This window comes from Sorex fumeus, unplaced genomic scaffold, assembly GCF_029834395.1.
Source record: "Sorex fumeus unplaced genomic scaffold, SorFum_2.1 ptg000105l, whole genome shotgun sequence".
NCBI lineage: Eukaryota > Metazoa > Chordata > Mammalia > Eulipotyphla > Soricidae > Sorex > Sorex fumeus.
In genome coordinates this window covers 764314-791587 of record NW_026606162.1, presented here as the reverse complement: position 1 = coordinate 791587, position 27274 = coordinate 764314, and the positions used below count along the sequence as shown (strand labels likewise).

The following is a 27274-nucleotide window of genomic DNA, read 5'->3' as shown; positions in this document are numbered from 1 at the left end:
CACAATAAATTTGTAATTATTACTAAATGTTTACTGTTACTGTGTTTGGCATATTGAATACATCACGGGTAGCTTGCCAGGCTCTGCCGTGCTGGCAAGATACTCTCGGTAGCTTGCCGGGCTCTGAGAGGGGCGGAGGAATCGAACTCGGGTCGGCCATGTTGGCTGCTTGTAAGGCAAATGCCCTACCTGCGCTATTGCTCCAGCCCACGAAGTTACTATGGAGATGGAGATGTTACTGGGCCCGCTCGAAAAAACTGATGAACAACGGGAGGACCGTGACCATCACCGTGATACTAAATGTTTGATATGCCTGGATTGTGCATAAGTGCCTTGGGTGAAATGAGGTCACATGTAGAAAAAAGTGTAAGATATCCGGCTACAATATGATTTTGTTTTAAATTATAATTCTGGGACAAAGAAAAACCCCAATAGCACTTTGGGTAGGGCACTTGCCGTGCACATGGCGACCCCAGGTTGGAGCCCCATCACCCCACATGGTCCCCAACGCCCGCCAAGAGTGGTTCCACGCAGGCGGAGTGTGGCCCCAAAACTAAAATTCGTAAAGCAATTCTGGGGGGCCGGAGTGAGAGCACAGTGGGGAGGGCGTTTGCCTTGCACGTGGCTGACCCGGGTTCGATTCCCAGCATCCCACAGGGTCCCCCGAGCACCGCCGGGGTAATTCCCGAGCGCAGAGCCGGGAGGAAGCCCTGAGCGTCGCCGGGTGTGACCCCCCAAAAAGCAAAATAAACTAAGTAATTCTGATAGTGCGGATTAACCGGACCGTCCGGAAAGGAGCCGTTGGCGGGGTGGGGGCGGCGCCGTTCCGGGGGCGCTGGGCGAAGCGCTGAGGACGGGAGGGCGGTGCGGCAGCTAGGAGGCCGGGGAGGGCGTCCCGCAGCCGGGGGACAAGAGGACAGAGCGAGGCGCTGCGAGAGGAGCGCCGGGGAGCATCAGCGGCAGGTACCGGCGGCGGCAGCGGGGGCGGCGGCGGCAGCGGGGACCTGGTTCGGCGCGCGCGGCGCAGTTTCTGCGCACGCGCAGCGGCGACCCAGTGGCGCGGAGGCGGCGACCTGAGCCTGACTGCGCCTGCGCCTGCGCGCGGCCGAGGCCCCGCCCCCAAGAGATCCCGCCCCGCCTCGCAGCGAGGCTTTCTCGCCCGCGTCCCCGTCAGCTGTGCCTCCCCCCCACCCGCCCTCTGCCTCCCCCCCACCCGCCCTCTGCAAATCCCTCTTGCTTTGCCCATGGGGGCTTCCTTTTTACCTTTTCTTTCTTTTCTTTTGTTTTCCTTTCTTCTCTTTTCCTTTCTTAAGAAAGAAAAAGAAGTACATTTCCCTGGTCACATTCAGAAGGGCTTCAGAAAGGCCCTGCAGGGACAGGTGTCAGCACTCTGGGGGTGCAAGATTAGGGAAGGGGCTAGGAGTTTGCATACAGAGGACCCTTCTTCCATCAGGCTCACGCAGCCTCCCCCGTTCTGACACGGTCCAGCAGCCGCTCCACCAGAACGTTCTTCATGTACCTCCTGCTCCATGTCCCATGGAGCAATTCCACTCCTCTGTCCATTCTCACTAGTCAGGGCACCTTCTACTCCCTCTCTGGCAGAGAGTCACAGCTGCTCCCCTTTGCCTCCTTCTCCTGCTTTATCTCCTTTCCATGGAAGCAAACAACTGAATGCTTGAGAAAGGGTCCCTGGGCCTCACAGCTCCACTGCCCAGCCCTGCCTGACTGCACTACCGCCCGCAGCCACAGGGGGCGCCACACAGAGAGCAGGGGGACTCTGGGCCAGGATCTGAGCTCCAGGTATAGGGTCATGGGGTGTAAGAGACTCAAGCCCATCGCCCTGTGGACTGGGGTGTCATTGCATGTGTCTCTGAGGTGGATCCTGGAGACCCTCTGCCTCCGGGGCTCTGAGTGAGAGAGAGCCTGAGGGGTCCTCCAGAGCATTTCTGCATCGGGGACTCTGCTGTTTCCTGGGACCTGGGCACTCTCTGTTGCTTCTCTCAGGTGTGTATGAACCACAGGACTCAGGGGCATCGCACGAGTCCTTTCAGATTGGCGATGACCTCTCTCTGAGATGCAGGCTTGAGTGTGAGGCTCCAGGCGCCCGGCCTCCCCTTGCTCAGCTGCCCAGTCCCCAGGTCAGAGGCCACGAATCCTCCATTTCCGAGTGTAGTCTCTCGCTCTGTGAGGATCAGGGTTCAGATGGAACCAGCCCTTTGGCCTGTGGGGCATATAAGGATGGTGACTGACTGTCAGGAACCCTAGGGGACTCCAGGAACCCTACCCTCCAGGCCCCTGACTCCCAGCCAAATTCTTGGCCATAGTTGCTGCCAAATTCCTCTTAAAAGACGCAATCACAGTTTGGAGAAATGCAGAAGGCATGCCCAGGAAGCATCTGGGAGCAGCCAGAGGGCACGTGTCTAGAACAAACATCTTCTGGGAGAACCTTCAACACTGATCACAGCACATCACAGAGAGAATTCTGTGCTGTGCTGAAGAGCTCACAGATCTGACATGAGTCATGTGGGAGAGGAGCTCAGTGGGTCTGATGAGTCATAGCACATGTGAGGAGCTCAGTGGGTCTGATGAATCATGTGTGAGAGGGCTCACTGAGTCCGACATGAGTTCCATATAGAGGACCTCAGTGGGTCTGACATGAGTCATGTGAGAGGAGCTCAGTGGGTCTGACATGAGTCATGTGTGAGAAGACCTCAATGGCTCTGAAATGAGTCAGGTGTGACATGAGCTCTGTGGGTCTGACATGAGTCGTGTGTGTGATAGGAGCTTATTGTGTCAGATATGAGTCAGGCATGTTAGAGGATTCAGTGTGTCTGACATGAGTCATGTGTGAGCGAGCTCAGTGGGTCTGAAATGAGTCATGTGTGACTGACATGAGTCATGTGTGAGAGAAGCTCAGTGTGACTGACATAAGTCATGTGAGTGGAGCTCAGTGTGTCTGACATGAGTCACGTGTGAGAGAAGCTCAGTGTGACTGAAACAAGTCATGTGAGTGGAGCTCAGTGTGTCTGACATAAGTCACGTGTGAGAGAAGCTCAGTGTGACTGACATGAATCATGTGAGGAGTTCAGTGGGTCTGACATGAGTCATGTTAGAGAAGCTCAGTGTGACTGACATGAGTCATGTGAGAGAAGCTCAGTGTGACTGACATCGTCATGTCTGAGAGAAGCTCAATGTGTCTGACATGAGTCATGTGAGAGGAGCTCAGAGTGACTGACACAAGTCATGTGAGAGGAGCTCAGTGTGTCTGACATGAGTCGTGTGAGAGGAGCTCACTGTGACTGACACAAGTCATGTGAGAGGAGCTCAGTGTGACTGACATAGTCATGTCTGAGAGAAGCTCAATGTGTCTGACATGAGTCATGTGAGAGGAGGTCAATGTGACTGACATGAGTCATGTGAGAGGAGCTCAGTGTGACTGACATGAGTCATGTGAGAGGAGCTCAGTGTGACTGACATAGTCATGTCTGAGAGAAGCTCAATGTGTCTGACATGAGTCACGTGAGAGGAGGTCAGTGTGACTGACATGAGTCATGTGAGAGAAGCTCAGTGTGACTGACATAGTCATGTCTGAGAGAAGCTCAATGTGTCTGACATGAGTCATGTGAGAGGAGGTCAGTGTGACTGACATGAGTCATGTGAGAGGAGCTCAGTGTGACTGACATGAATCATGTGAGAGGAGCTCAGTGTGACTGACATAGTCATGTCTGAGAGAAGCTCAATGTGTCTGACATAAGTCACGTGAGAGGAGGTCAGTGTGTCTGACATGAGTCATGTGAGAGGAGCTCAGTGTGACTGACACAAGTCATGTGAGAGGAGTTCAGTGTGTCTGACATGAGTCATGTGAGAGGAGCTCAGTGTGACTGACATGAGTCATGTGAGAGGAGCTCAGTGTGACTGACATAGTCATGTCTGAGAGAAGCTCAATGTGTCTGACATGAGTCACGTGAGAGGAGGTCAGTGTGACTGACATGAGTCAGTGAGAGAAGCTCAGTGTGACTGACATAGTCATGTCTGAGAGAAGCTCAATGTGTCTGACATGAGTCATGTGAGAGGAGCTCCGTGTGACTGACACGAGTCATGTGAGAGGAGCTCAGTGTGACTGACACAAGTCATGTTAGAGAAGCTCAGTGTGACTGACATGAGTCACATGAGAGAAGCTCAGTGTGACTGACATAGTCATGTCTGAGAGAAGCTCAATGTGTCTGACATGAGTCATGTGAGAGGAGCTCAGTGTGACTGACACGAGTCATGTGAGAGGAGCTCAGTGTGTCTGGCATGAGTCGTGTGAGAGGAGCTCAGTGTGACTGACATGAGTCACATGAGAGAAGCTCAGTGTGACTGACATGAGTCATGTGAGAGAAGCTCAGTGTGACTGACATAGTCATGTCTGAGAGAAGCTCAATGTGTCTGACATGAGTCAATGGAGAGGAGCTCAGTGGGTCTGACATGAGTCATGTGAGAGGAGCTCAGTGTGACTGACATGAGTCAAGTGTGAGAGAAGCTCACTGTGGCTGACATAAGTCATGTGAGGAACTCAGTGTGACTGACATGAGTCATATGTGAGAGGAGTTCAGTGGGTCTGACATGACTCATGTGAGAAGAGCTCAGTGTGACTGACATGAGTCATGTGTGAGAGAAGCTCAGTGTACCTTCATGAGTCATATATGAGAGAAGCTCAGTGGATCTGACATGAGTCATGTGTGAGAGGAGTTCAGTGGGTCTGACATGAGTTATGTGAGAAGAGTTCAGTGGATCTGCCATGAGACTAGCAGTTCTAAGCATCCGGACCTGCACATGCAGATCCTAGGACACTTTTTGATCACTACTCCCTTTCCTGTCCCCTCTAATTAAAGGGTTCAGAGGAACCTTAACATAAAGGCAACAGAAATAGCATAAATTCACAGAAAACACAGAAAACTGCCAGAAAGCAGGAAAATTCATAACCCCCTTGCACTTCCTTGAGGTCATAGTTGTTAACATTGTTGAATCCCTTTGGACTACTTCTAAGTCAAAATTTGGCACAGTTGAAGCACATGAAGCATAAATCCTGCGTTCAGCTAGCATTAAAACAGGCCACTAACTGCTTGTTTGTTTTTGGTGAATATTGTGTTTGGGGGGCCAGAGTCTTCTCCTGGCTTGGTGCTCAGGGTCCCTCCTGGTATAGTCAGGCGACCATAATTCCAAGTGCTGGAGACCCAGCCTTAGTTGGCCACATGCAAGGCTACCCGCTGTACTCTCTCTAGCCCCTGTTTTCTTACTTGCTTTATCATAATGGTTGGAAAATATTTCAACATATGAAATATAGTTATACTATATTATTGTATTATTATAGTATTATTATTCTATACTATAAATATAATCTTGAACAACTAAGTCTTGCCAACTAAAAGCTAAAGACAAGTATTTTTGCATTGTAATACAAGATTATTGTACTCATGGAATAATGTAAGCTAGAGAAAAGAAAGCATTATCAAGAAAATCATAAAGAGGGTCCACAGTGACAGCACAACAGGTAGCACTTGCATGTGGATGACCCGGGTTTAATCCCTGGCACCCCATATTGTCCCCTAAGCCTGCCAGGAGTGAGTAGTGATCCCTGAGCACTGCTGGGTGTGTCCCCCAACCCCAAAAGAGGGAGAGAGAAATCATTAAAAAACGTACATTTGCAGTTTTGTCCTTTATTTATCAATACCTTAAGTTTATGATATCTGCTTATAAGATCCCCATAAACATAGGCCTACACAGTTCAAACACTTGAAGTACATGGGTCAACTGTGTGCGAACAGAGATACCATAGCTTGCCCAATGGTCTTCTCTCTCTCTCTCCCTCTCTCTCTCTCTCTCTCTCTCTCTCTCTCTCTCTCTCTCCCTCCTCCCCAACCCCCTACCCCCATAAAACTCCCATGGCTGAATGCAATTCGTGGCTTTTGCACTCGTACAATGGGTAGGTTGCTTGCAAACAACATAGGCTCAACTCTCTGGCACTCCAGATGTTGCTATGTTACTGTTGAACATGCAAGGTGTGACCATGGGGATACCTAGTCAAGAATATAGGGAAATCTCTATGTTCATTTTGCAAATTCCTGTGAATTTATAATTATTTCAAACCAAAAAAGCAGTATTTCATTTAAACAAGAATCCCTACCAGGACCAACCCTTAACCTACTACTGAGTCACATCACACAAAGTTTGAAGCTTTTGCAGCAGAAACAATGTCCATGGATAGTTTATGAAACAGAACAAAACTGCCACGTCCATACCTTTGGGTTAAGCTTTGTCAGGTCATACTTCTTCTCTGAAAGGTTTAATACCTGCAAAAAATTGAAACGTATAGAAATGTAATTATCGTGAAATAAACACAAAATAGAACAGGCATTTCCAGGTGGCAAGAGAAGTCTAGCTTGCCCAGGAGCAACCCGGCACAAGCAGGGGCACAGAGCACAGCCTGCTGAGTCACCAACACGCACAGCCGAGCAGGGCGCACGCGCCAAGCCCGGACGAAGCACATCCTGAGCGAGCTAAAGAGAAACTCATGGGAGCATGAGGGGGGTAGAAATCCAGCTCCAGGCCCCCGTCACTTCAGAGCCAGATGCTGATCAGAGTGGAGAGAAGCCCCAGCCATGGCGCCACTAAACAAGGGCCCCAGCTTCCCTTCTGAGCGGGCCTCATCCTCTTAGCCATGGTCTGAGGGGGATTCACTCTCACAGGCTTCGCAGCTCAGGAGATGCACAACCCAGTTTCAGCCTTTCTTTCAAAACAGACCATGATTCTCCCTCACAGGACGGTGCAAGGGCACTCTGGCCCCAAGGAGGCCCTGAATGGTCTGGAAAGAACTTTGGCCGACCCTAGCCCAGTACATGGCAGCCCTGGGCCCTGCCAGGGTCTCTGTGGACTGTGGGTGATCAGAGTTCTGTGGACTGGAGTAGGTGACTACCCAGGAAGGCATGGGGGTGGGGCAAAGTTCTAAGAAACAGACAGTGGAGACTCAGAACAGGGCCGGGTGGGCCTTCACACACGTCCTCCTCCCAGAGGAACCCAGGGCCACAGCTCTTCCAGCCGGCCATGGTCACCAGCTCAGGCCCAACAGAGGCTGCAGAAGTCTGACAGGGCCATGCAGTCCTCTGGGACGAACATGTGGACAGAGGGGGAAGACGAGCTGCGTCTCACAGGGAGGTCAGGGCGGACCGAAGGCTGACTCACCCCACAGGGATCACCACACGAGAAAGTGAGCAGGACAGTGCCACCGCCACCAGATACCAGGTCTTCCGGGGCACACGTGGCAGATCCTGGCATGAGACAGCGCCCTCCACACTGCTCCTCAGACCCATGCACTAGCCACCGGGTTCTGGGACACTCACATGACCCTCCAGTTACAGGAGGGAGGTGGCACTTTGCCTGCCAGCCAGGGGGACAGTCTGAGGCCGTGTGCTGGAGCTGGGGAAGCAAGACAGGGTGGGGGTCCCCCACATGGTGATGGTGGGGCAGCCACATTGCAGAACAGTGACGCTTCCCTGTCACGTCCAAGGGGACAGGAGTCCCTGCACAATTCTTGGTGCACGCCAAAACCCTGCAAACGCTGCTGGACTCAGAGGTCAGAGGTGGGTGGGCTGCAGTCACCCCCACACGGTGCCTGGGGCGAGGGCAGCTAATACCTGCTCAACCACCGTCTCGGCCACGGCCCCCACTCACCAGGTAGTTGTCCCCATGTTTGGACCTCAGCATGCGCGTGACCTCCTGCAGGTTATGCAGGTAGGACTCCTCCGAGCAGCCCGCAGGGAAGGACACGGCAATGATGCGCTCAGTGATGTAAGTGAGGTCCAGCTCGTGGCTGTTTTCCATGGTGCAACTCAGAGCTGGCAACCTGGAGAGAGGGACTCTGTGAGACGGGGCCAGGAGCCACACAGGACGTGCAGGTCACCATCTCTGGGCACAGGGCAGGGGACACGCATCAAGGCCTGAAATTTCCTCTCTCAACTGTTCCTCCCTCTAGAGGGAAGAAGTCTTCATTTCCTTCAAGGCTCAGCTGGGACAAGGCAAGCCAGCAGTCAGGAAAACTAAGAAGAGGCTGGCCAGCAAGCTGCGTGCGGACTCTGGGCCAGCCTGGCCAGGAGGAAGGTCAGAGCAGTAGCCACAGAGCACCTGTCCCAGCTTTGAGTGTCAGTCAACAGCTGCAAGAAGCACCTTGGGGAGAGGAAATATGCCAGCAGAGACAGACCAGCTTGTCCACCTGCAGCTTGAGGGGTGAGTGTTGAAGCAACCACAGGAAATGAGACCCCCTGAGGCAAGCGGAGCAGGCAGTGGAAGGACCCTCACTTCCCTGGGAGAGACACTTACTGACGAGCTCCGGGCCCAGAAAGGAGTAAGAGGAGGACGGATACCGCTGTCAAGAGCAGAGGAGTCCCAGGGTCTGGGAAACCATGGCTACGCCCTGCAGGGCTTCCCGTCCTGCCGCCCTCAGCACAGGGACCACAGGTTCACTACTCAGGCCCATATCTGCAATGCTCCAGGTGGTGGCAGGACAAAAGGAAAATGTCCAACCCATGACAATCACAGCCACCATTAAATCAGAGGGATGCATGAACTTTTCTCCAATGCACCCCTGCATCTGAGTTTTCTCTCCCAATGAGCCAGACATGGAAGGAAGCCGGTTCTGATGACATTAAAAATCAGATCAAGGGCCCAAGCAATAGTCCAGTAGGTAATGCACTTGCCTTGCACGTGGCCAACCTGGATTCGATTCCTGTCATCCCATTTGAGCACCATCAGGAGTAATCCCTGAGTGTAGAGTCAGAAAGAAGTTCTGACCACCATTGGGTGTGCCCCACCAAAAAAAAATTTTTTTTTAATCTGAATTTTTGCACAATGAGCTAAAAAAAAATGGATAATGTCCCTGATGGCAGCCCTTCAGGGACACATTCTTCAATTAAGAATCTAGTAGAACCTCCTCCCAGAATTTTCTTCTTCACAATCGAGCCATGGCAGTATAGCTGCTGACTGAAAGACAAGATTTACCCACTACATGGGGCATATAAGAGCAGGAGGATGCATCCGCCAGGAAAAGCAGCATGAATATAGTGTGTGATGCCTCCCAGTTACTTTTTATTTGGGGTATTTAATTCAGGGCCTTATACATGCAAAGCAAGTGCCCTACTGCTGAACTACACCCCAATTAATTTTTGAGATGAAAAGAGAACTAGATTATCAAATAGTAGTACCTAACTCTAGGGGTAAATTCAAAGTCAGAGACCGGAGAAGAAACTGGGACAAAGAAACAGACACACAGACTCACCTGAGCGGTTTGTGACAAATGAGAGTTGCAGGTGGCAGGGGAAGCCGCAGAACCTGCAAACAGCAAACACGATCATTCAGATGTCCCCATCGCCGGCCAGTCACACACAGCAGGTCCCATTGAGAGGGAACAAAGGCAGCTGCTGCCGGTTTAATCATAAATGGGAACTCAAACACTCTGGCTACTGCCGTGGTTATCACCTGCTAGTGTCCAGAGCGAATGAGGATATTCAGCCCCGAGAACCGAGGACCTCAAGTGACCCAATGCTATTAACTAGCAGCTGCAGAACAGACTTCTGTGGTGACACAGTGAGGACAGTTAGTCACTGAGCACAGGCAACTGTCTGTCAGACCCGGGAGATCTCTGTCAGTGCTGGCACCATCAGCATGGCTATCGATCGAGTTCACCTGCAAGAGGATTCTTGATTATATCTACTCATTCTGTTTCAAACCTTAACCAACAAGGAGGCTGAAATGAGAGATTACATGTCTCTTCTGCTCTCACACCGCTGTGCATGCACGTGTCTCCATGTCTAAATGGGCTACATCATGCGTAAAGTCCCATCCTGGCATTCAGATGATACCGAAGAGTGGTTCTGGTCACTGTCTCAGGAGCTGCACCAGCAACTGTGTGAGTCAGAGTCAACTCCCACATTTCAGGAGGAAGGGTGAGGGCCTGTGGAAGCAGGCAGGGCAGGAGGACCCCAGAGAACCTCCACAGGCCTTGATGCCCTTCCGCCCACCTGCCTCCTTCCTCTCCATTCTCTGGGAATTCCCTCTAGGCCACTGTGTCTGTGGACCCTGCGTCTGGACCATCCTGAGTCCACACCCAGTGAGTGATCTGAGTTAAAAGTGCAGCAGGACCTGGGGACGCTGGCTCTCCATCCCCCACCCCCATTCCAACCTGGACCTCAGGACCCTTCTCAGACATAACCTCGCAGTCCTGACTTCACTTGGAGTCCCCAGGACTTCAAGAATATGAAACAAGGGAACAAGACAGGAAACCCAATGCCGAATGGAGAGCGACGGTTTTCCTGATGCCAACACAGTCCACACTTGGCCAGACCATGTCTGAACCAGTGACCTGAGACAGTACTACACAGAAGGGCTGGCGGGAGCATCCTCCACTCACAGACTGGCTCAGCGCCTCCTCACACCATGGACACAGCCGGCCGTCTTCCACATGCCCAGCAGGACCTCCCAGGGCCTGTCACAGTGGCACTGGGGCTGTGCAGCTCAGTCCTGCGGTGTGGACCTCACCTACCACAGCTCCCTGCCCCCAGACAATAGGAGCAGGTGCTGCCCTCCAAGGGTGCGGGTCCCCCAAACTCCCATGGCCACAGTCCCTAGCAAGCCCGTAGTACTGAGGGCTGCCTCACAGATTCCGCTGACCTTCTCAGAGTTCAGCTCCAAACCTTTATGTCTCAGAGCAGAAAGACAATGAACAATGAGATCTGGCTGCAGCTACTGGAAAAGCAAAGATAAAATATAAAAAGGTTTGCTGTTGGTTGGTTTTTGGGTTTTTTTAAGAGTTTGTAAGGGCGTTCTGGCTATGACATCTGTCACCCCATCAGTCGCTAGGGTGGACTCGGCTGCTGTCTCCCTCCTCCCTGACCACTCCAGGTGCTCTTTCCCCAGCTGTGCACTCGGCCAAAGAGCTCTGAGCACCTTCTCCAAGAATGACTTGGAATAATAACCTGAGACATGCACCAATCTAATATCTTAAGGACAGCCTGACAAAACAGATGAAAAGCATTTAAAACACGGGAAGCAGGTGACTTGGCAATGCAAGCATCATTTTCTGGGAAAATCACTCACAAAATTCATCTATATTATTGGACAACTCCAACTCCTCTCCCTGGAGCTCTGGAACAATCAAGATGCCTTCTGCGACCTTGTTCAAAGAGGTAGTTTCCAGGGCCAGATACAACTGCACCAAGAAGATGCTTGCCATGCTCTTGGCCAGCCTGGGTTTGAGTCCCCATTGGCACCGCATATAGCCCTGAAGCACCGCCGGAAATGATCCCTGAGCACAGAGCCAGGAGCAAGCCCTGAGCAAAATGGGGGTGGCCAAAAAAACCCAAAATGAAACAAAAAATAAATAAAAGAAGGTGGATTTTCAAGGAGCTTCAGAATGATTTTTAATTGATTTTTAATGAGGGAACAGTAAGTCAAATAAGTTGTGAGCCTCTGGTCTATATGAACAACCCTATACACTGGACAATTGTTTATGGAACAGCCTCAGATTTCCATCACATGCCTGGATTAAATGAGTTGAAGGGATCCAACAGGAAATGTCACAGCTCTGCAGATAATGGTGGTTGTTACCAAAACCGAGTGCCAATACTAACCAAAGGCCCAATTATTTCAGAGACAAGAGTTGATAAAGAATTCAGCCAAGTGCTAGCCCTGAAGAAACCAGAGGCAGAGAACACTGGACATCGAAACTAGCCTGTCTCTGGCCCTCTGAGGGCAGCCATGGACAGCTGGCAGCAGTGGCTCAGAGGGGCCCCCGTGCTCCTCAGGGGAAGGGTCAGGGTCTTGGCCACTGCAGGGCTGCAGGCCACCCTTCTCAAAATGACTGTACTTCCTCCTTGACCAACACAGTGACCATCCAAAGCCCCGATGTGCCTGTTCATTGCACTCAGTCTAGCCCAGTGTTTCAGAACCAGTGTCTCTGGCACAGACCCAATAATGAGTTCGATTGGCCCCCTGCGCCTAGCTCCTGATTTCCATCCACACCACTGTGAATGCAAGATGCCCCAAGCACATAATCTGTAAGGAGATGAGCACACAGCATGAAACGGCACATACCACTACATTTCAAGCAGACAATGACCCCCAGAGCCACCCTTAACTATTAACTAGCTCCAAGGGACTTGATTCCATAATTGAGAATTTTCCAAATCCTCTGGCCTGTTCAAGAAGAAAATGCAGACTCAGACCCACCAAGATGTGCAAGTATTAAGTGCCAACGCCAAGCAGGAGAGAAGCCAGCCACACCTCAGAGTGTGAAGGGCCTCCAGGCCCAGACCCAGCACCAGTGATATCCAAGGGTTTCCCAGTCACTCCTGACACCGCCGCAGGTGAGCTGCAAGGAGAGAGTGGAGTCACCTCCCAAAGGCTCCTCCACGTGCCCTCTCCTCTCTCTGCCTGAAGGCTCACCCGAGCCATTTTTGTTTTCCTAGTGTCCCCATCATTATCTCACAGATACACAACTCTGCCTGCCTTCAAGACAAAGCACTGGGTAGCCTCCAGGTTCCCAGAAACGCCAGCACCCAGGAGAGCAGTGAAGAGGCTTTCTCAGGGCAGTGTCTGTCCTGCAGCTGTCCCAGAGCCCTGAATCTTCCCTGGAGATCCCTGACTGTCCCTTGCCCCAAGAAGCCTTGTTCAGTGTGCCCAGCATGGATGGACATCAGCTAGATGAACGGAGATAATGAAGCAAATCCATGCACGCAAATCCCTACCCATGCTCGCATGCACTAGACGCACTCAGAAAGCCAGGCTGAAACTCCCGCTCCCACTTCGTTTCCTCTGCAGTCACACAACTGTACCCTAGGTCAATTCCCACCATACAAACAAGCCCTGGTTCCAAATGAATGCACATGAACCATGCACAGTAGGAGTGATTCTTCAGCCCATCACACCTCTCAGCCCCATTCCCCTGCCCCAGTGACAAGAGCTGGAACTGCCAGCACCCACTGCCTGATACTCATGTTGGCAAGGCCTCACATGGTCCCTCTGTTGGGGCATGCGCCCCTATCGTGGAAGGAAGAGCAAAGGGGCTTATGTGCTGAGAGGGCATTGCAGGCAGGGTTTGTGCGAAGGCCCTAAAGTGGGACTGGCTGCTTCTCGAAAACAACCTGTGTGCAGGAGGGACCACTGTCGTCAGGACAGGCCCAGGAAGAGTAAGACTAAGGGAGTCAAAAGGGGCCAGCCCACCCACCTTCTCAGCAGGAACCCCACAGGACGGAGAGAAAAGCAGTCCTGCACCCTTTTCCTGCCCTCTGGCTCCTCATTCCATAGCAACGGGCAGATTCCTCAAGCCAAAGGGCCTAGGTCCCTCCAGCTACCCAGTTGCATACCAGGGTTCCCTCTGGACTCCCTCTGCAAGGTGATCCCCACCCCACCCCCATACTGCTGCTAATAGGTGAAGGTCAGCAAAGAGTGCCCCACCTGGTTCCACGGAACACCCTGGAGAAAAGCACCTCTGCTGAACCCCAGTTGAAGGAAGTATCCTTCAGAAAGACTAAGTTGTCTCAATCACACAGGAAAGGCACTGCGGCAACTTCTGACACCAAACTATGGACACTTTTCACACCAGCCTAGCCAGTCCTGCCTGGTCTGTGCCAGGGTCAAACCAAATTGTAACGTTAGACACCCAAACTTAAGGGGAGCAGTGCGGCCGAGTCAGGGGACGGAGCAGCCCCTGCCCCTTCGGAGTCAATTTCTGACTGAAATCCCCTCACAGGAAACAATTTTCATCAGGGGATTCATCTGGAAACCGGAACAGTGTACAGGAGCCAGAGCTGCCTGGCTGAAGCCCACAGCTGTCCAGAAAGCTCTGTATGCCCTCAAATAACAAGAGACACCGCAGGGCCAGGAGGAAGAGTGGGGCCTTTGCACAGCCCTCTGCAGAGCAGGAAGGTAACAGGGGCCTGATGTCTCTGCTCACCTTTCCAAGCACCGCCGCTCTGGGACAGCCCCTGATACACATGTTTTACTGAAACATGTGCCAACTGACTCGCAGTGATGAGAAGCTTACACCCAACTTCATGGAAGACGTCTAAGAAAGTCGCTATACTGAGAGCCCAGAGCGGCAGGTGTATAAGAAGGGCTTACGCATCCAACCCAGGGCCCACTTCTCTGCAGTGACCACCCCAACTAGAAGCACCACACTGTCCTCTCGCCTGATCTCCAGATGGGGTGCACTGCCCACGTCTGCCTAGCTGAGCCTCCCTCCCCCTGTGTTCTTTTTGGTACCTGCTTATCACACCTGTAGCCTCTGAAGGTGCCCAGAGGAAAAAAGAAAGGATAGAGGAGAGAGCAATTGCATCCAGACCTGCACCAGGGAAACCAAGATGGCACTGTGGCTCCATGCGCTTCATTCGGGCGCCAGCAGCAGTGGTCACAGCAACGACAGGCCTCCTGTGTCCTCTCAGGTCCAGCCCCAGGCACCAGCCTCCTCTGATGTAAAACATCTCTGCTCCAAGCCTCTACCTGGGAATAGTGACTAGCCCAAGGACTGACACAGCTTTGAAATCCTTTGTTCCTTTTGAGGGCTGGAGTGATAGCACAGCTGTAGGGCGTTTGCCTTGCACACAGCCAACATGGCTGACCCGAGTTCGATTCTTCCACCCCTCTCAGAGAGCACGGCAAGCTACCGAGAGTATCTTGGCCACACGGCAGAGCCTGGCAAGCTACCCGTGATGTATTCGATATGCCAAACACAGTAACAACAAAGTCTCCAATAGAGACGTTACTGGGCCCGCTCAAGCAAATCAATGAACAACGGGAGGACAGTGACAGTGACAGTTTTCCTTTTGAGGTACAAAGTGATCTTTTTGTTAGAAAAAGACCACCTAGGTTTTTAATACAATCTGCTTTCATTCACTGGTTAAGGTAGGTGAAACACACACCCTTGAATGATACAACTCTCTGTCACTGGCAAAGGTTTGCCCATCACACATACTCTGGAAAGATTCTGTGGGTGCAACACCCAAGAGGAGAGAGAGAACAAAAGGGAATGCCCTGGCTGGAGCAATAGTATAGCGGGTAGGGCGTTTGCCTTGCACGCGGCCGACCCAGGTTCGATTCCCAGCATCCCATATGGTCCCCCGAGCACCGCCAGGAGTGATTCCTGAGTGCAAAGCCAGGAGTAACCCCTGAGCATTGCTGGGTGTGACCCAAAAAGCAAAAAAAAAAAAAAAAGGAATGCCCTGCCACAGAGGCAGGGTGGGATGGGGAGGATGGGGGGTGGGAGGGATACTGGGATCCGTGGTGGTGGGAAATGGGCACTGGTGGAGGGATGGGTATTGGATCATTGTAAAATTGAAACCCAAGCACAAAAATTTGTAAGTCTACAACTGTACCGCATGGTCTCACAAAAACAAAAATGAAAAAGATTCTGTGGGTGTCCCGGGTCAAAGGACAGTTCTACAGTGATAGCCCTTCCCATAGTAGGTCTTCATTAACCCTTAGAAAGGTACATGGAAACAACACAAGGTGTAGCAGGGGCTCCTGATGAGAATCTGAGTTTCAGGGTGAACCCAAAGCCTCTGTAGGAGGTACAGCACCCTATATTCACTGAGCAACCTCTTAAAGAGCACCATGCAAAGCTCTTTAAGGAGTTGAACTCATCTTTCAGACCACCCATGTTTATCTTCCAAAACCACTCCTTCCACTTTTACCTTTCTCTCTACCAAATAACGGATCCCGAAGCATTAAAGTCAACTGACAGAGTGAGTTGAAGATCCTCTTTCCTCCCCTAATCAAGATACTTGGAATTTTGAGTGAAAGTATATGGGGAAAGGGTGATGAAGGACAGGTTTAAAATTCTCAATGTGCATTTCTCTTGATATTGGAGCGGCTTTTATACCAGAGGCAGGACCAGCATCAGAATTCTGCAGCAACAGCTGCCCCGTAATTCACAATTTTGCAGTCCTGGAACACAGGCCCTTCCAGAGCAATATTTCAAGAAAAGACTGCAACCACCAGGAGATTCTGTATGTTGACAACACACATTTCTCTTAAGAGAGCTGAGGCAGGGGGAGGGTTGTACAACAGGTAAGGCACTTTTATGCAACCAACCAAGCTTAACCCCCAGCACCACAAATGGTCCCCCAAGCACCTCTAGGCATGATCCCTGGATTCCTGAGGACCCTCAGGAGTAAGCCTTGAACACTGTTAGTTGTCCGGATTCCCACCCCCACCCCACCCCCAACAAACAAAATGCATGCTTAGCTGGGTGTAGATGAAAGACTGCCTTCGAAACGGGGATCCAGTGTCACAGGGGATCCAATTATGTATGAACATCTGGCCAATCCTGCCCAGGCCATGCTGCACAGACACAGGTCGGGAATCAGCACAGAGAGTCTCAGGCCTGGATCTACAGGTGGACTCTCACTGACATATCACTCACAGGTATCTGGGTAGATTATTTTTGTCATTTTTATTTTTTTATTTTTATTTTTTTGCTTTTTGGGTCACACCCGGCAATGCACAGGGGTTACTCCTGGCTCTTCACTCAGGAGTTACTCCTGGCAGTGCTCAGGGGACCATATGGGATGCCGGGAATCAAACCCGGGTCAGTCACGTGCAAGGCAAACGCCTTACCCACTGTGCTATCTCTCCAGCCCCTATTTTTGTCATTTTTAATGATAATTCAATTTTTTTCTTGATAGCACAGCGGTAGGGCGTTTGCCTTGCACGCAGCCAACATGGCCGACCCGAGTTCGATTCCTCAACCCCTCTCGGAGAGCCCGGCAAGCTACCGAGAGTATCTCGCCCGCACGGCAGAGCCTGGCAAGCTCCCCGTGACGTATTCGATATGCCAGGCACAGTAACAACAAAGTCTCCAATGGAGACGTTACTGGGCCCGCTCGAGCAAATCGATGATCAACGGGAGGGCCTTTACCTTTTTACCTTTTTAAATTTTATTTTAGGCGCTTCAAAGCCTGGCAAGCCACCTGTGATATATTCAATATGCCAAAAACAGTAACAACAAGTCTCACAATGGAGACGTTACTGCTGCCCGCTCAAGCGAATCGATGAACAAAAGAAGGACAGTGCTACAGTGCTATTTTAGGTGCTGAGGTTTGCCATGCTGCTAATGGGAGGGCACTTCCCCGCCCCCACCGCCCCCCACGCTTTCTCCTGCAGACCAGGTCTCTGGTTTTGCTGCCTGTGGGCAGCTGTTGCCCTACCATACTTCTCCATATCTCATGAGTCTCCTGCCCCCACGCCTGGCTGTCCTCACCGGGGCCTCTTGGAGGGGGGAGGGTTGAGTTTCTCTCCCCCCCCCCACCCCAAGCAGAGTTCCAGCAGCTGAGGACCTCTGGAGCCAGCCACGGCCATGCTGGGACCACTCTCCACATGTCCGGACAGGCCTCATGCATGAAAGAACTGGCAGAGGAACCCAGGCATGCGGGTTCCGGGGCAGAGATCTCCAAGTCTGCTCGGATTGGGACTGGGCCTTCTCCACCCAGACCCCCATCTTCCAGTAGGTAGGCATCACACCCACCAGCTGCCACCAGCGCCAGGTTGGTTCCATCAACGGCCAAGATGCAGAGACTATAAAACCCAGCTCCTGGAAGCACGTGGCCGCATCTGCGGCCGCGCGACATCTTATTATTTTATTTTTCCTTTGGAGAACCTGGCAGGCTACCAAAAGTATCCTGCCCGCACGGCAGAGTCTGGCAAACTTCCCATGTCATACTCAATATGCCAAATACCAGTAACAATGATGGGTCTCCTTCTCCTAACCCTGAAAGAGCATTGAAATGGCTCTTTTAAAATCTCAGGGCTAGGAAGAAGGAGACGTTACTGGTGCCTGCTCGAGGCAATCAAAGAACAACAGGATGATTGTGATCATGATCGTGATCTCGTGTGTGAGATCTCTGCATCTCTTCCTCTCCTTCTGACTCACTCCTCTCGGTATGATATTCTCCAGATCCATCCACACAGCGTCAAATTGCATGACTTCATCTTGTCTGCTATCTGAGTAATATTCCATCGAATAGATAGACCAGTTTCTTGGTCCACTCGTCTGTTCTTGGACACAGGGGTTGTTTCCACATTGTGGCTTCTGGGAACAGTGCTGCAGCGAAGACTGATGACTCTTGTAAGTAAAATATTTCCACAGAATTTGGCTGAGGGATGAGCTGGTAGGATGAGAGTTCCACTTTCAGCTACAGAATGTTGGATCAAGATATCCAACTTCAGTGAGGTCATCAGCATTAAACTGTCTCCACTGTAAGGTTGCGAGTAGGTCAGGGAGAGAATCCACAGGCCTACAGGGCAGCTCTCCTTCCAACGTCTGCCTGCCACAAAGTACTCACCTCTTCCCAGGGAGGTCGCCCAAGCATCAGACCCAGGGGCAGAATGGGAGACAGCACAGGCTCCATGAGCTTGGAGTGCTGAGCAATGCCCTCAGAGGCAGCAGAAAGCCAGAGAACACACAGGCCCGTGAGTCTGCTTTAGAATGACAGCAAGAGGCAGAGCAAGCTCACTGCCCGCGGAGGTCCCTCTGGGTCTCTGATAGTGGCACTTCTCCTGAGCTGGCCCACTGCCTCCTCCTGTGACAAGCAGTCCAAATGTCCTCGAGTGCTCAGACGCAGTCCCTGATGTACCTGAAACTCTGGGGCTTCTCTGTGCCATTTTCAGCCCATCCTACTTCCACCTTTCAGATCTCTGGCTTTGTCTCCTGACAGATAGCTGCTGTGTGGCCAAGAACTGATCTTGCCTTTGGTTTGGTCAGCAGGAAAGCAGAGAAGCCCTGCCAGGCAGGATCAGACTCTGAGTGCCTCTACCTCGCACGCCCGTCACCCCTTCTTGTCATCGCTGCAGTGGCAGGTTTGCCCCCCTCCCAGTGTCTGCAGACAGCTCAGGGCCATTTCCAGAGACAGACAGAAGAGACAGGCAGAGCTGGAAGAAGGCCACAATGGCTCCAACTTCTCTCCTGCAAACATCCTACATCGATAATCCAGATCCACATTGCCGTTTCCTTCACAGACAACAACTCTAACTTGTGGCCACTATATATAACCAACTTTCCAAAGAATGAGGCAGTGACAGCAAAGACCTTAGAGATGCAAAAGGTGATGGTGGCAGGAAAAGTGGTGTGGCACTCACTTTAGGAAGAGAGAAACTGCCCCTACTGCAGTCTCAGGGACCAACAGCCAGGGCTCAGCCTCAACTGACATCAGCATTTCCAGTGAGCACTGAGGGGCTGATGACTCCCTGCCTACAGGCTCCTACTAGATAACTCAGCTCCCAAGTACAGCCTGAAGGACCCCCTGGAGGTCTCAAAACTAAGTCAGGACAGGCTGGGGTGGTGATAATAGCAAACACACACACACACACACACACACACACACACACACACACAATGACTCCACAGTACCTTTCATCCCTTTATTGTTCAGCAGCAGGGAAAGCCAAAGGGAAGACAAAGCCAGGAGTAGTGGCCCTGATTATGCCACGTCACCAGGCCCTGTCCAGCTAGGTGACCTTGGACAATGAACCCACTTGCTCTGTGGCTCCTACCAAACATCGGGAGGTAAGTCCATCCTTCCCTGCACGGTTCCTGTGGAAAACACTGGCCAAGGTGTCCTGCATACCAGCCAGAATAAGGCCAACAAGAGCAGATGCTTTACTATTCACTCACTGTGACCTATGAGGGCAGTCTCTCCTGTTCTCTGGTAAACCACAAAATGGAAAGAAAGAAACGGGAGGAGGAGGGAAAAGGCGTCTGAATGAGAACCACTCAGTAAGCTGTGTTCTCGTGTCACCTGGGGAGGGAACAGGTACTCTCACACATGCAGAGTCTGGTCTGGCCTGAGGCCATTAGTCAGCTAACCGTTAGTTAGTCAGCTAACCGTTCGTCTTCCAGCCCTCCACCTCTCAGAAAGCCTCTAGCATGGGTTCCCTTCTGCCCTGCACCCAACTCACTCACCTCCTCCGTACCCTAGCACGTGTAGCTCGGATATCACCTCCCCACGCAAGTGTTCCTTCAATAGGTCCCATCTACCCCACCACTCTTGATGACTGCACAGAAATACCTAGTGTGTGAGTTCTTACCTAAGCTCTACATCTTCCTGGAAGGCATGGCAGAAATGCCAAGCTGTGAGCAGCACCCTGCAAGCAAGCCCCAGAGAGGTCAACAGCCCACCTCTCTGAAAGCCTGAGTGACGGCCCCGTCATTTTAAAAGGCACAGGGTACCATTTACTAACACTTACATTTAGTTCATTTGAAGAAAGTCTCTGTGTGTCTAAACAGACATACCATCCAGAAGAGGAGCAGGAAGCAAAGAAGCGGCTCTCTGGGTCTTGGCAAGGCCCCGTGGAAGCCATGAAACTGGCTCAGGAGAAGTCAGTCCGCTTCAGACAAGCAGGCACACTGAGGCCATGACTCGGCTCCACACGGCTGGCTGTACAAGTGGCTTTCACACCCCATGCTCTGTCTGCCCAAGCATGATCGACACCCATGTTCCTAATGCGTTCTGTTGCACCGCATGCCAAGAATTTCATGGACACCCCACGCTGCTCCCCCAACAGGGAGGGGGAACTTGGAGCAGCAGGGGTGTCCTGTGCTTCTCTCCTCTGTTCCGGGCAATCACTGAGCACTGGACACAACCCACTGTAGCCTGGCTTGCCTTTACATCTGGCCCCTGCTCTCCACCTCTCTCCCTGCCCTTTCGGGCTTTAGGATTAAGTGCAGAGAAATGAGAATTTACTTTCTTTCTTTTTTTTGGGGGGGGGGTGTGGTGGTGGTGGTACTTGGGGGGGGGGGGAGTGCCACACCAGGAATCTTGAAAGGGTTGAAATACAGAGAGAACAATCAGCTTCCCCAGTCACCAGGCCATGTCTGCTCTGGCTGTACTAACCAGACCTGACACCCATGCAGGGACTAGTTCTGCAAACAGGAACAAAAGGAATATTTGCATAAGGAGGAGGAGGAGGAGGAGGAGGAGGAGGAGGAGGAGGAGGAGGAGGAGGAGGAGAGGAGGAGGAGGGGGAAGAACAGCAACACCACCACCAACAATAATGCCTGGTGAGGGGCACAGTTCATAGCTACCAGGCGGAGGACTCCGGGACGAATCAACTAGACCAACCAAAACACCCCTGCGTGTGTGATTTTATTTCCCTAAAAAATAATCAAGAAAAAAAAAACATAAACAAACCTTTTTGAAAAGGCAGTAACCAGGGGCCAGAGAAGACAGTACAGTAATAAAGCATCTGTGGGCCACAGGTGGTCCCCACACCCGACATGGTCTCCAAACCTGCCAGGAGGGATCCCTGAATGCAGAGCCAGGAGGAACCCCTGAGCACCTTTGGTCAGTGTGAGCCAAAACCGCAACAAGAAAAAGTTCAAGTAAAATTAAGCAACAACTGGGGCTGGAGCAATAGCACAGCGGGTAGGGCATTTGCCTAGCAAGCAGCTGACCTGGGTTTGATTCCCAGCATCCCATATGGTCCCCCAAGCACCGCCAGGAGTGGTTCCTGAGTACAGAACCGGGAGTAACCCCGGAGCATCGCCGGGCGTGACCCAAAAAGCAAAAAAAAAAAAAAATTAAGCAACAATCTTGCACATTCGACTGACAAGCCGAGAGGCTTTTCTATGCTTATCCTTTCACACTTCTGCTACCTCCTGGCATGGACACAGGGTCCAGTGCGCAGGCTATGGAGCCCACAGAGCTGGGCCCTTGGAGAACTTATCCAACCACTTTGGGACTCAGTTTCCCCGTCCGGGAAGCGGAGGTATTGGGACTGAGTAGGAAAACGGATCATGAGACACGTGGGAAGTACTGAGAACAGTGAGAAGTTATCATCCACGCAGTAAATATTAGGTGCCGGGCAGAGATCAGGCCCCCAGGCACACGCTGGAACAGAGCCAGCTGGGGCTGCAGTGCTAACAGCACGTGAGAAAAGACTCAGAGAAAGCAAGCAAGTCCCCAGCTAGCAGACCGTTCCCTTCTAGAACGAGAAGGCAGACATAAATTCATTATCAGAACAGTCCACAGTGAATTTTCTAAATGTACTTAAAGGTGAGCTGTCACGTGAACTGCTAGAACAAATATGCCTGCTAGAATTGAACACGGGGCCCCCATGTTCAACTATGAGAAGCAAGGGCTCTGGAAAGAAGGAGGGAGGGAGGGAGGGAGGGAGAGAGAAAGGGAGGGAGGGAGGGAGGGAGTCAGGGAAGGAAGGAAGGAAAGCCCGCCTGTCTGCCAGAGGGGAGAAGGCTGCATGAACCATATGGGAAAAGGAGGGTGCTGAAGGCTTGCAGATCAGCAGGGTTGAAGACAGGAAGTTCCAGAAAGGCAGGATGGGAGCTTTGACAATCAAGAACCCCCTGCCCTCAGAAGAGGCTGGCAGACCTGCAGTTCCAGAAAGTCAGCAGTCCCCAGGGCAGGTGACTGAACAGGCAGCCTCCGGGCTGGAGCCGAGTCCAGCTCCTTCCTGCCGAGCCACACCAGAGCCAAGTGTGGGGCAGTCCTGGGAGCACAGCAGAGTGTTCGGGGAACTCACAGTCCAGCCCAGCGCTTTTCTGTCCAGAGGCAGCTTCCTCCGACCACGTGCTCTGTCCGGCTTCGCTCAGGCGTGCCTCTCCAGGCACCAGGGAGTGTGGCAGCAGAGCAGGAAGCCAGGCAAACTGACTCAGGGCTGTGTGTGGCACCAGAGCACGCAGCGCGGCCAGCCCGGCTAAGCAGAGGCCCCGGTGCAGCACGCATGCCTGCGCCAGGACAGGACACTGCTGGCCTCGGGCTGAGGGCAGCCCTGCCAAAGCCTGCGGGAACCCGGGGAGACCAGTTGGGGCTGCACAGAGCAGGAGACTGCTCGGGCTGTGGCCTCACAGGGAGGAAGTACCAGCACCCCCAGACGCCTGGGGACAGACGCCCACGGTGGGTTCCAGAAAGGGCAGTCTAGAACTGTGTCCCTCTTCTGCATCTGTGTACAGCGACTGCCTCCCCCTCCCCCCCAGCTCATCTGCCTATACCCCTCCTCCATCCCCCTCAGTGCCTCTCCACTTCCTTCCTTCTACCTCATTCCAAACAGAATTCGTGGAAGCTGATTTTAGGTCAAAACTAAAGAAATGCAATTACAGAGGACTCAGCCAATAAATTTAACACTTAAACTGATGCAAAACCCAGAACCAAACACAAACGCCAGCTCAAAACAGACAGAATGGGCACCTTGGAATGTCAGTGGGCGCCTAAAGATACCTGCTCTGCTGTGCCTGAGGCCCACAGCAAAAGGGGCTTGCTGGACATCCGGGGGCCCTGGGCAAGGGCGGCTTCAGCCCCAGGCCCGGTCCCCTCCCGTCTGCTGAGGCTGGACGCTCATCCCAGGAGGAAAAGGAAGAGCAGTCCATCAAGACAGGGAGGACGCACATTTGCATATATTTATTACATAAATAGAGTATTTTATTAAATACATCTGTCAGTTATGTCCCCAAATTAAGAAGAAGTTTCACGGGGGCTCATGTCATAGATGCACCTTGCACATACGTGTTTATTTGTATCACTTAATCTGTAGAACTGCAGCACTGTCCTCCCGATATTCATCGATTTGCTTGAGTGGACCCAGTAATGTCTCCATTGTGAGACTTGTTACTGTGTCTGGCATATCGAATACATCACGGGTAGCTTGCCAGGCTTTGCTGTTTGAGCAAGATACTCTCAGTAGCTTACCGGGCTCTCGGAGAGGGGTGGAGGAATCGAACTCGGGTCGGCCGCGTGGGCCACGTGCAAGGCAAATCCCTACCCGCTGTGCTATCGCTCCAACGAGCATATTTCTCCCCACGGGGACCCACAGGAGGAGATGGGGAGGCAGCTTGCCCTCAGTCCTTGCCAGCAGTCTTCTCCCAAGCAGATCTAATGGGAGACGGCAGTGTCCTGAGAGACTTCCTGGGGGAAGGGCATTCAGCAGCGGCTGTGTGCCTGCAGGTGGTTGGCCAGACAGATGTCAGCATGGCCCAGGTCCAGGCTGTTACTCCTAGGAAGCACCTGGGAGGGCTGGGGGGAAGGGGGGAAGAACAGTGGGAAAGAGGGTTCCTGGGCTCACACAGGGTGATCCTATACCTACTCCTAAGCCTACTCCATCACTTGCCTGTCTGCAAGGAGAAGGTTCTAGTTCACCTCATACACCCCACAAGATGACAGTAGGAAGACAACCACACACAGGCTGAGGGACAGACCAGACTCCTGTGCTACCCAGAAGTTCTCGCGCCCCACTGGTACACAGCATACCGAGCCTGGAGACCCAGAGCACTGGGAAATGGCACTGAATGGCCAGCAGGGCCACTGCCAGCAGGAACGAAGGAGGTGCCATCCCAGAGGACACCAGTAGCCCCACAGCAGGGCAAGCTCTTCTGAGGAAGAAGCTTCTGGATGTTGCCCGCAGAAGGCTGACCACTGAAGGTTCTCTGCAAAGAGGGCTTCGGCAGCAGGAAGGCGATTCTACTCCAGGGGTGCTTACTGCCCTGCCCTGGCGCCGAGCCCTCTCAACGACAGCCCCAGGAGAGCCGAGTGTACAGAAGGCCTCCGAGACAGCACTGGCACTGGGGACTCTGAAAGGCTTGCGGCGAGCTCCCTGAGTGCCGTTCACATCCCAGGGAAGATAGCGCTGTGCCGCTGGGACTACCTACACCTTCCTGACGATACCAAGAAGGGTAGGGCAGAGCCCAGGCTTCAAGGTAAATCACGAAGGAGCTTGGCTTGGAACCATTATGGCCCAGAGATGGCCTGAAGAGGTCCCTGCCAGCCGAGTGCCCTTGACCGCAGGACTGTCTCAGCCAACTCACCAATGTCTGTCAACAGCTGTTGTGCCCTGCACCAGAGGTTGTTCAAATCAAAACCAGGCATGCTAGACTGTGATGCTGCATTGCAGGCATCCAACTGTGCCTCGCAAGCAGTACCCAGCATCTCTGACAAGGGGAGGCCGGAGCCAACGATGTGGGGTATACACTGAAGCAAGCAGCGAGACTCCACTCCAAGCCCTGCCCCGGGGCCTGTCCCGAGGAGGGAAGAAGGCCACAGTAGGCACTGCTCAGGAAGGTACAACCAGGCCAGAGGGAAAGGCAGGGTCTCTTCCTGGAAATACACGTGCAACCGCATCTCTCCACCTCAGGGAAGTGGGGGACAAGGGACAGGCAGGTCTGCTGGGCGGAGTCTCCAGTCCCTTGTCCTATAGTCTCAAACCCATCACTGTTTTTCTCAGTTTTAATTCATCTCACAAGCCAAACAGCAAAAAGGTGTTTTTCAGAACAGAATCAGTTACCCCAGCACAATACATTGAATGCAGGTACGATGACAACTCAAATTGAATTAAACATGAACCAGTCCTAGAAATGCTGCACACACAAGGAGTTAAGATCCAATTTATTTTTTAAAAAAGCAAAATCACTGTGTGTACCTATAATGGACTCGCAGAAAGGAAACAGTTCACCTCCTGCTGCAAAATCTGGGACAGTCTGCAGGGTACACGAGGTGGGAAGCATCTGCCAGAAAAGGGGCTGCGGGGAAGAGAAGGCGCAGAACAGCAGCTCCCAAAGGGACCTGGGTAGTGTGGAGAAGGTCATGTGGAGAAGCCCAGTGTAAGCAAAGTCCAGGGTGCAAGGAAGATGCTTCCAGAACACGCACAGGGCAGCACAAAGGGAGAAGGAGATGTTCAGCCTGACCTCAAGGAGAATAAAACCCAGGAAGGTGATCAGATCACACCCTGAGGATGAAAAAGCTGCACTACGGGGAGTGGAGGATGTTTCATAGTAGTGGCAGCAAAATTTCTCGGAGGATCACAACACAGCAGACAACTTAGTGGGGCCACTCAGTGGACCAGCTGCATACCCTGGAATATGTCTGTGGGTAAGTCTGAGTCTTCCTGCAGGGAGTACACACCCCTCCCACTGCCAGCCTCCAAAGTCATGTGGGTAGGATGAGAAGAACATCCAGAAACATGACCAGTACCTGAGAGATAGTACAGGGTTAAGGATGAGCACCGAAGGAAGTGGAGAGAGTCTAGGGGTTAAGTCCACTTAACCATGTGGCCCATCCCAGTTTGATCCCCAGGATCTTATATGGTCTTCTGAGCACCAATGGAAGTGATCCCTGAGCACAAAGGTAAGAGGAAGCCCTGAGCAGCATCAGGCCTGCTTCCCTAGGAAGGAAAGAAGGAGGGAGGGAGGGAGGTAGGAAAGGAGGGAAGGAGGGGGGAAGGAAGGAAGGAAGGAAGGAAGGAAGGAAGGAAGGAAGGAAGGAAGGTAGTTTACATAACATAAACCTATCTAAGACTACAAAGAAGGGGGCCGGAGCGATAACACAGCAGGCAGGGCGTTTTGTCTTATACACGGACGACACAGGTTCAATCTCCAGCGTCCCATATGGTCCCCAGAGCACCTCCTGAGAGCAGACCCAGGAATAACCCCTGACCATCACTAGGTATGACCCAAAAAGCCAAAAGGAAAAAAGAAAAAAGAGACTATAAGAAAGGTTTCTTTCTTTTGTTTTTTTCAGAACACCTTTGTCAAATATCCAAAGGATCCTGATGAACCAAGGAGACAGTCTTCTTGGATCAACTATGCAAGCAGCCATCTACACACTGATTCTCACCCCAAAATAACGACAATCTTCCACGTACGTAATAGGATACTGTAGGATAACATAGGTTTATCCTTTCTCCTTGGCTGCAGGGAGTTTAAATTTTCTGGGTTATACCCATCACAGTGCTCCCAAGGAACTCCTATTCCTCTATGTTTATCTGTAACCTCTTCTCTGTGCTCTGCTTCCCCAACCGGTCAATGACCTTTATCCCCAAATCAGACTCTGTTGACTTGTAACGCTTCTAAGGATTCTCGGTTTTTATTTGTAAGTGAAATATTGCTTTTCTCTTTCCCTTATGTCCTTTTGCATAGTTTACTTTAGAGCAATGTCCTTCATGTATAGACACAGGAAGACAGCTAATGCTGTGTTTTTGTAACTTGGGAGTTAATTGACTCAGAATAATATTTACTCCTGGACATCTGTTTACTTGACTTAAGCCTCAGTTGCCCTCAGTTCTTAGCATGACAAAAGCAGGGTCCGAACAAGGGACTGGATGGACCCAGGGTAAGCTGTGAGCTACCCTGGCATCGAAATGGGCTTGGCCAAAGCGCCATAATACTTAAATATAAGAGCATGGTCAGGGACAAATTCTGTCATGATCCAAAGAGTAACAATTGGATTAGGACCCTGCTAGGGTTAGGAAA

At 52.0% G+C, this 27274-nt stretch overlaps 1 protein-coding gene across 1 annotated transcript in view; it reads right to left on the bottom strand.

Annotated features, from left to right (window-relative positions):
* Window positions 1-1237: 1237 nt before the first annotated feature.
* Window positions 1238-27274, bottom strand: part of LOC130042585 (tensin-3-like) — a 64508-nt gene continuing 38471 nt past the window's right edge. The window contains exons 2-5 of the mRNA XM_056134749.1: window positions 9311-9363; window positions 7711-7882; window positions 6282-6332; window positions 1238-1390 (exon numbers count right to left, since the gene is read on the bottom strand). Coding sequence (XP_055990724.1) covers window positions 1346-1390; window positions 6282-6332; window positions 7711-7860 — 246 coding nt within the window. The 5' untranslated portion in view covers window positions 7861-7882; window positions 9311-9363 and the 3' untranslated portion in view covers window positions 1238-1345. The remainder of the gene's footprint in view (window positions 1391-6281; window positions 6333-7710; window positions 7883-9310; window positions 9364-27274) is intronic.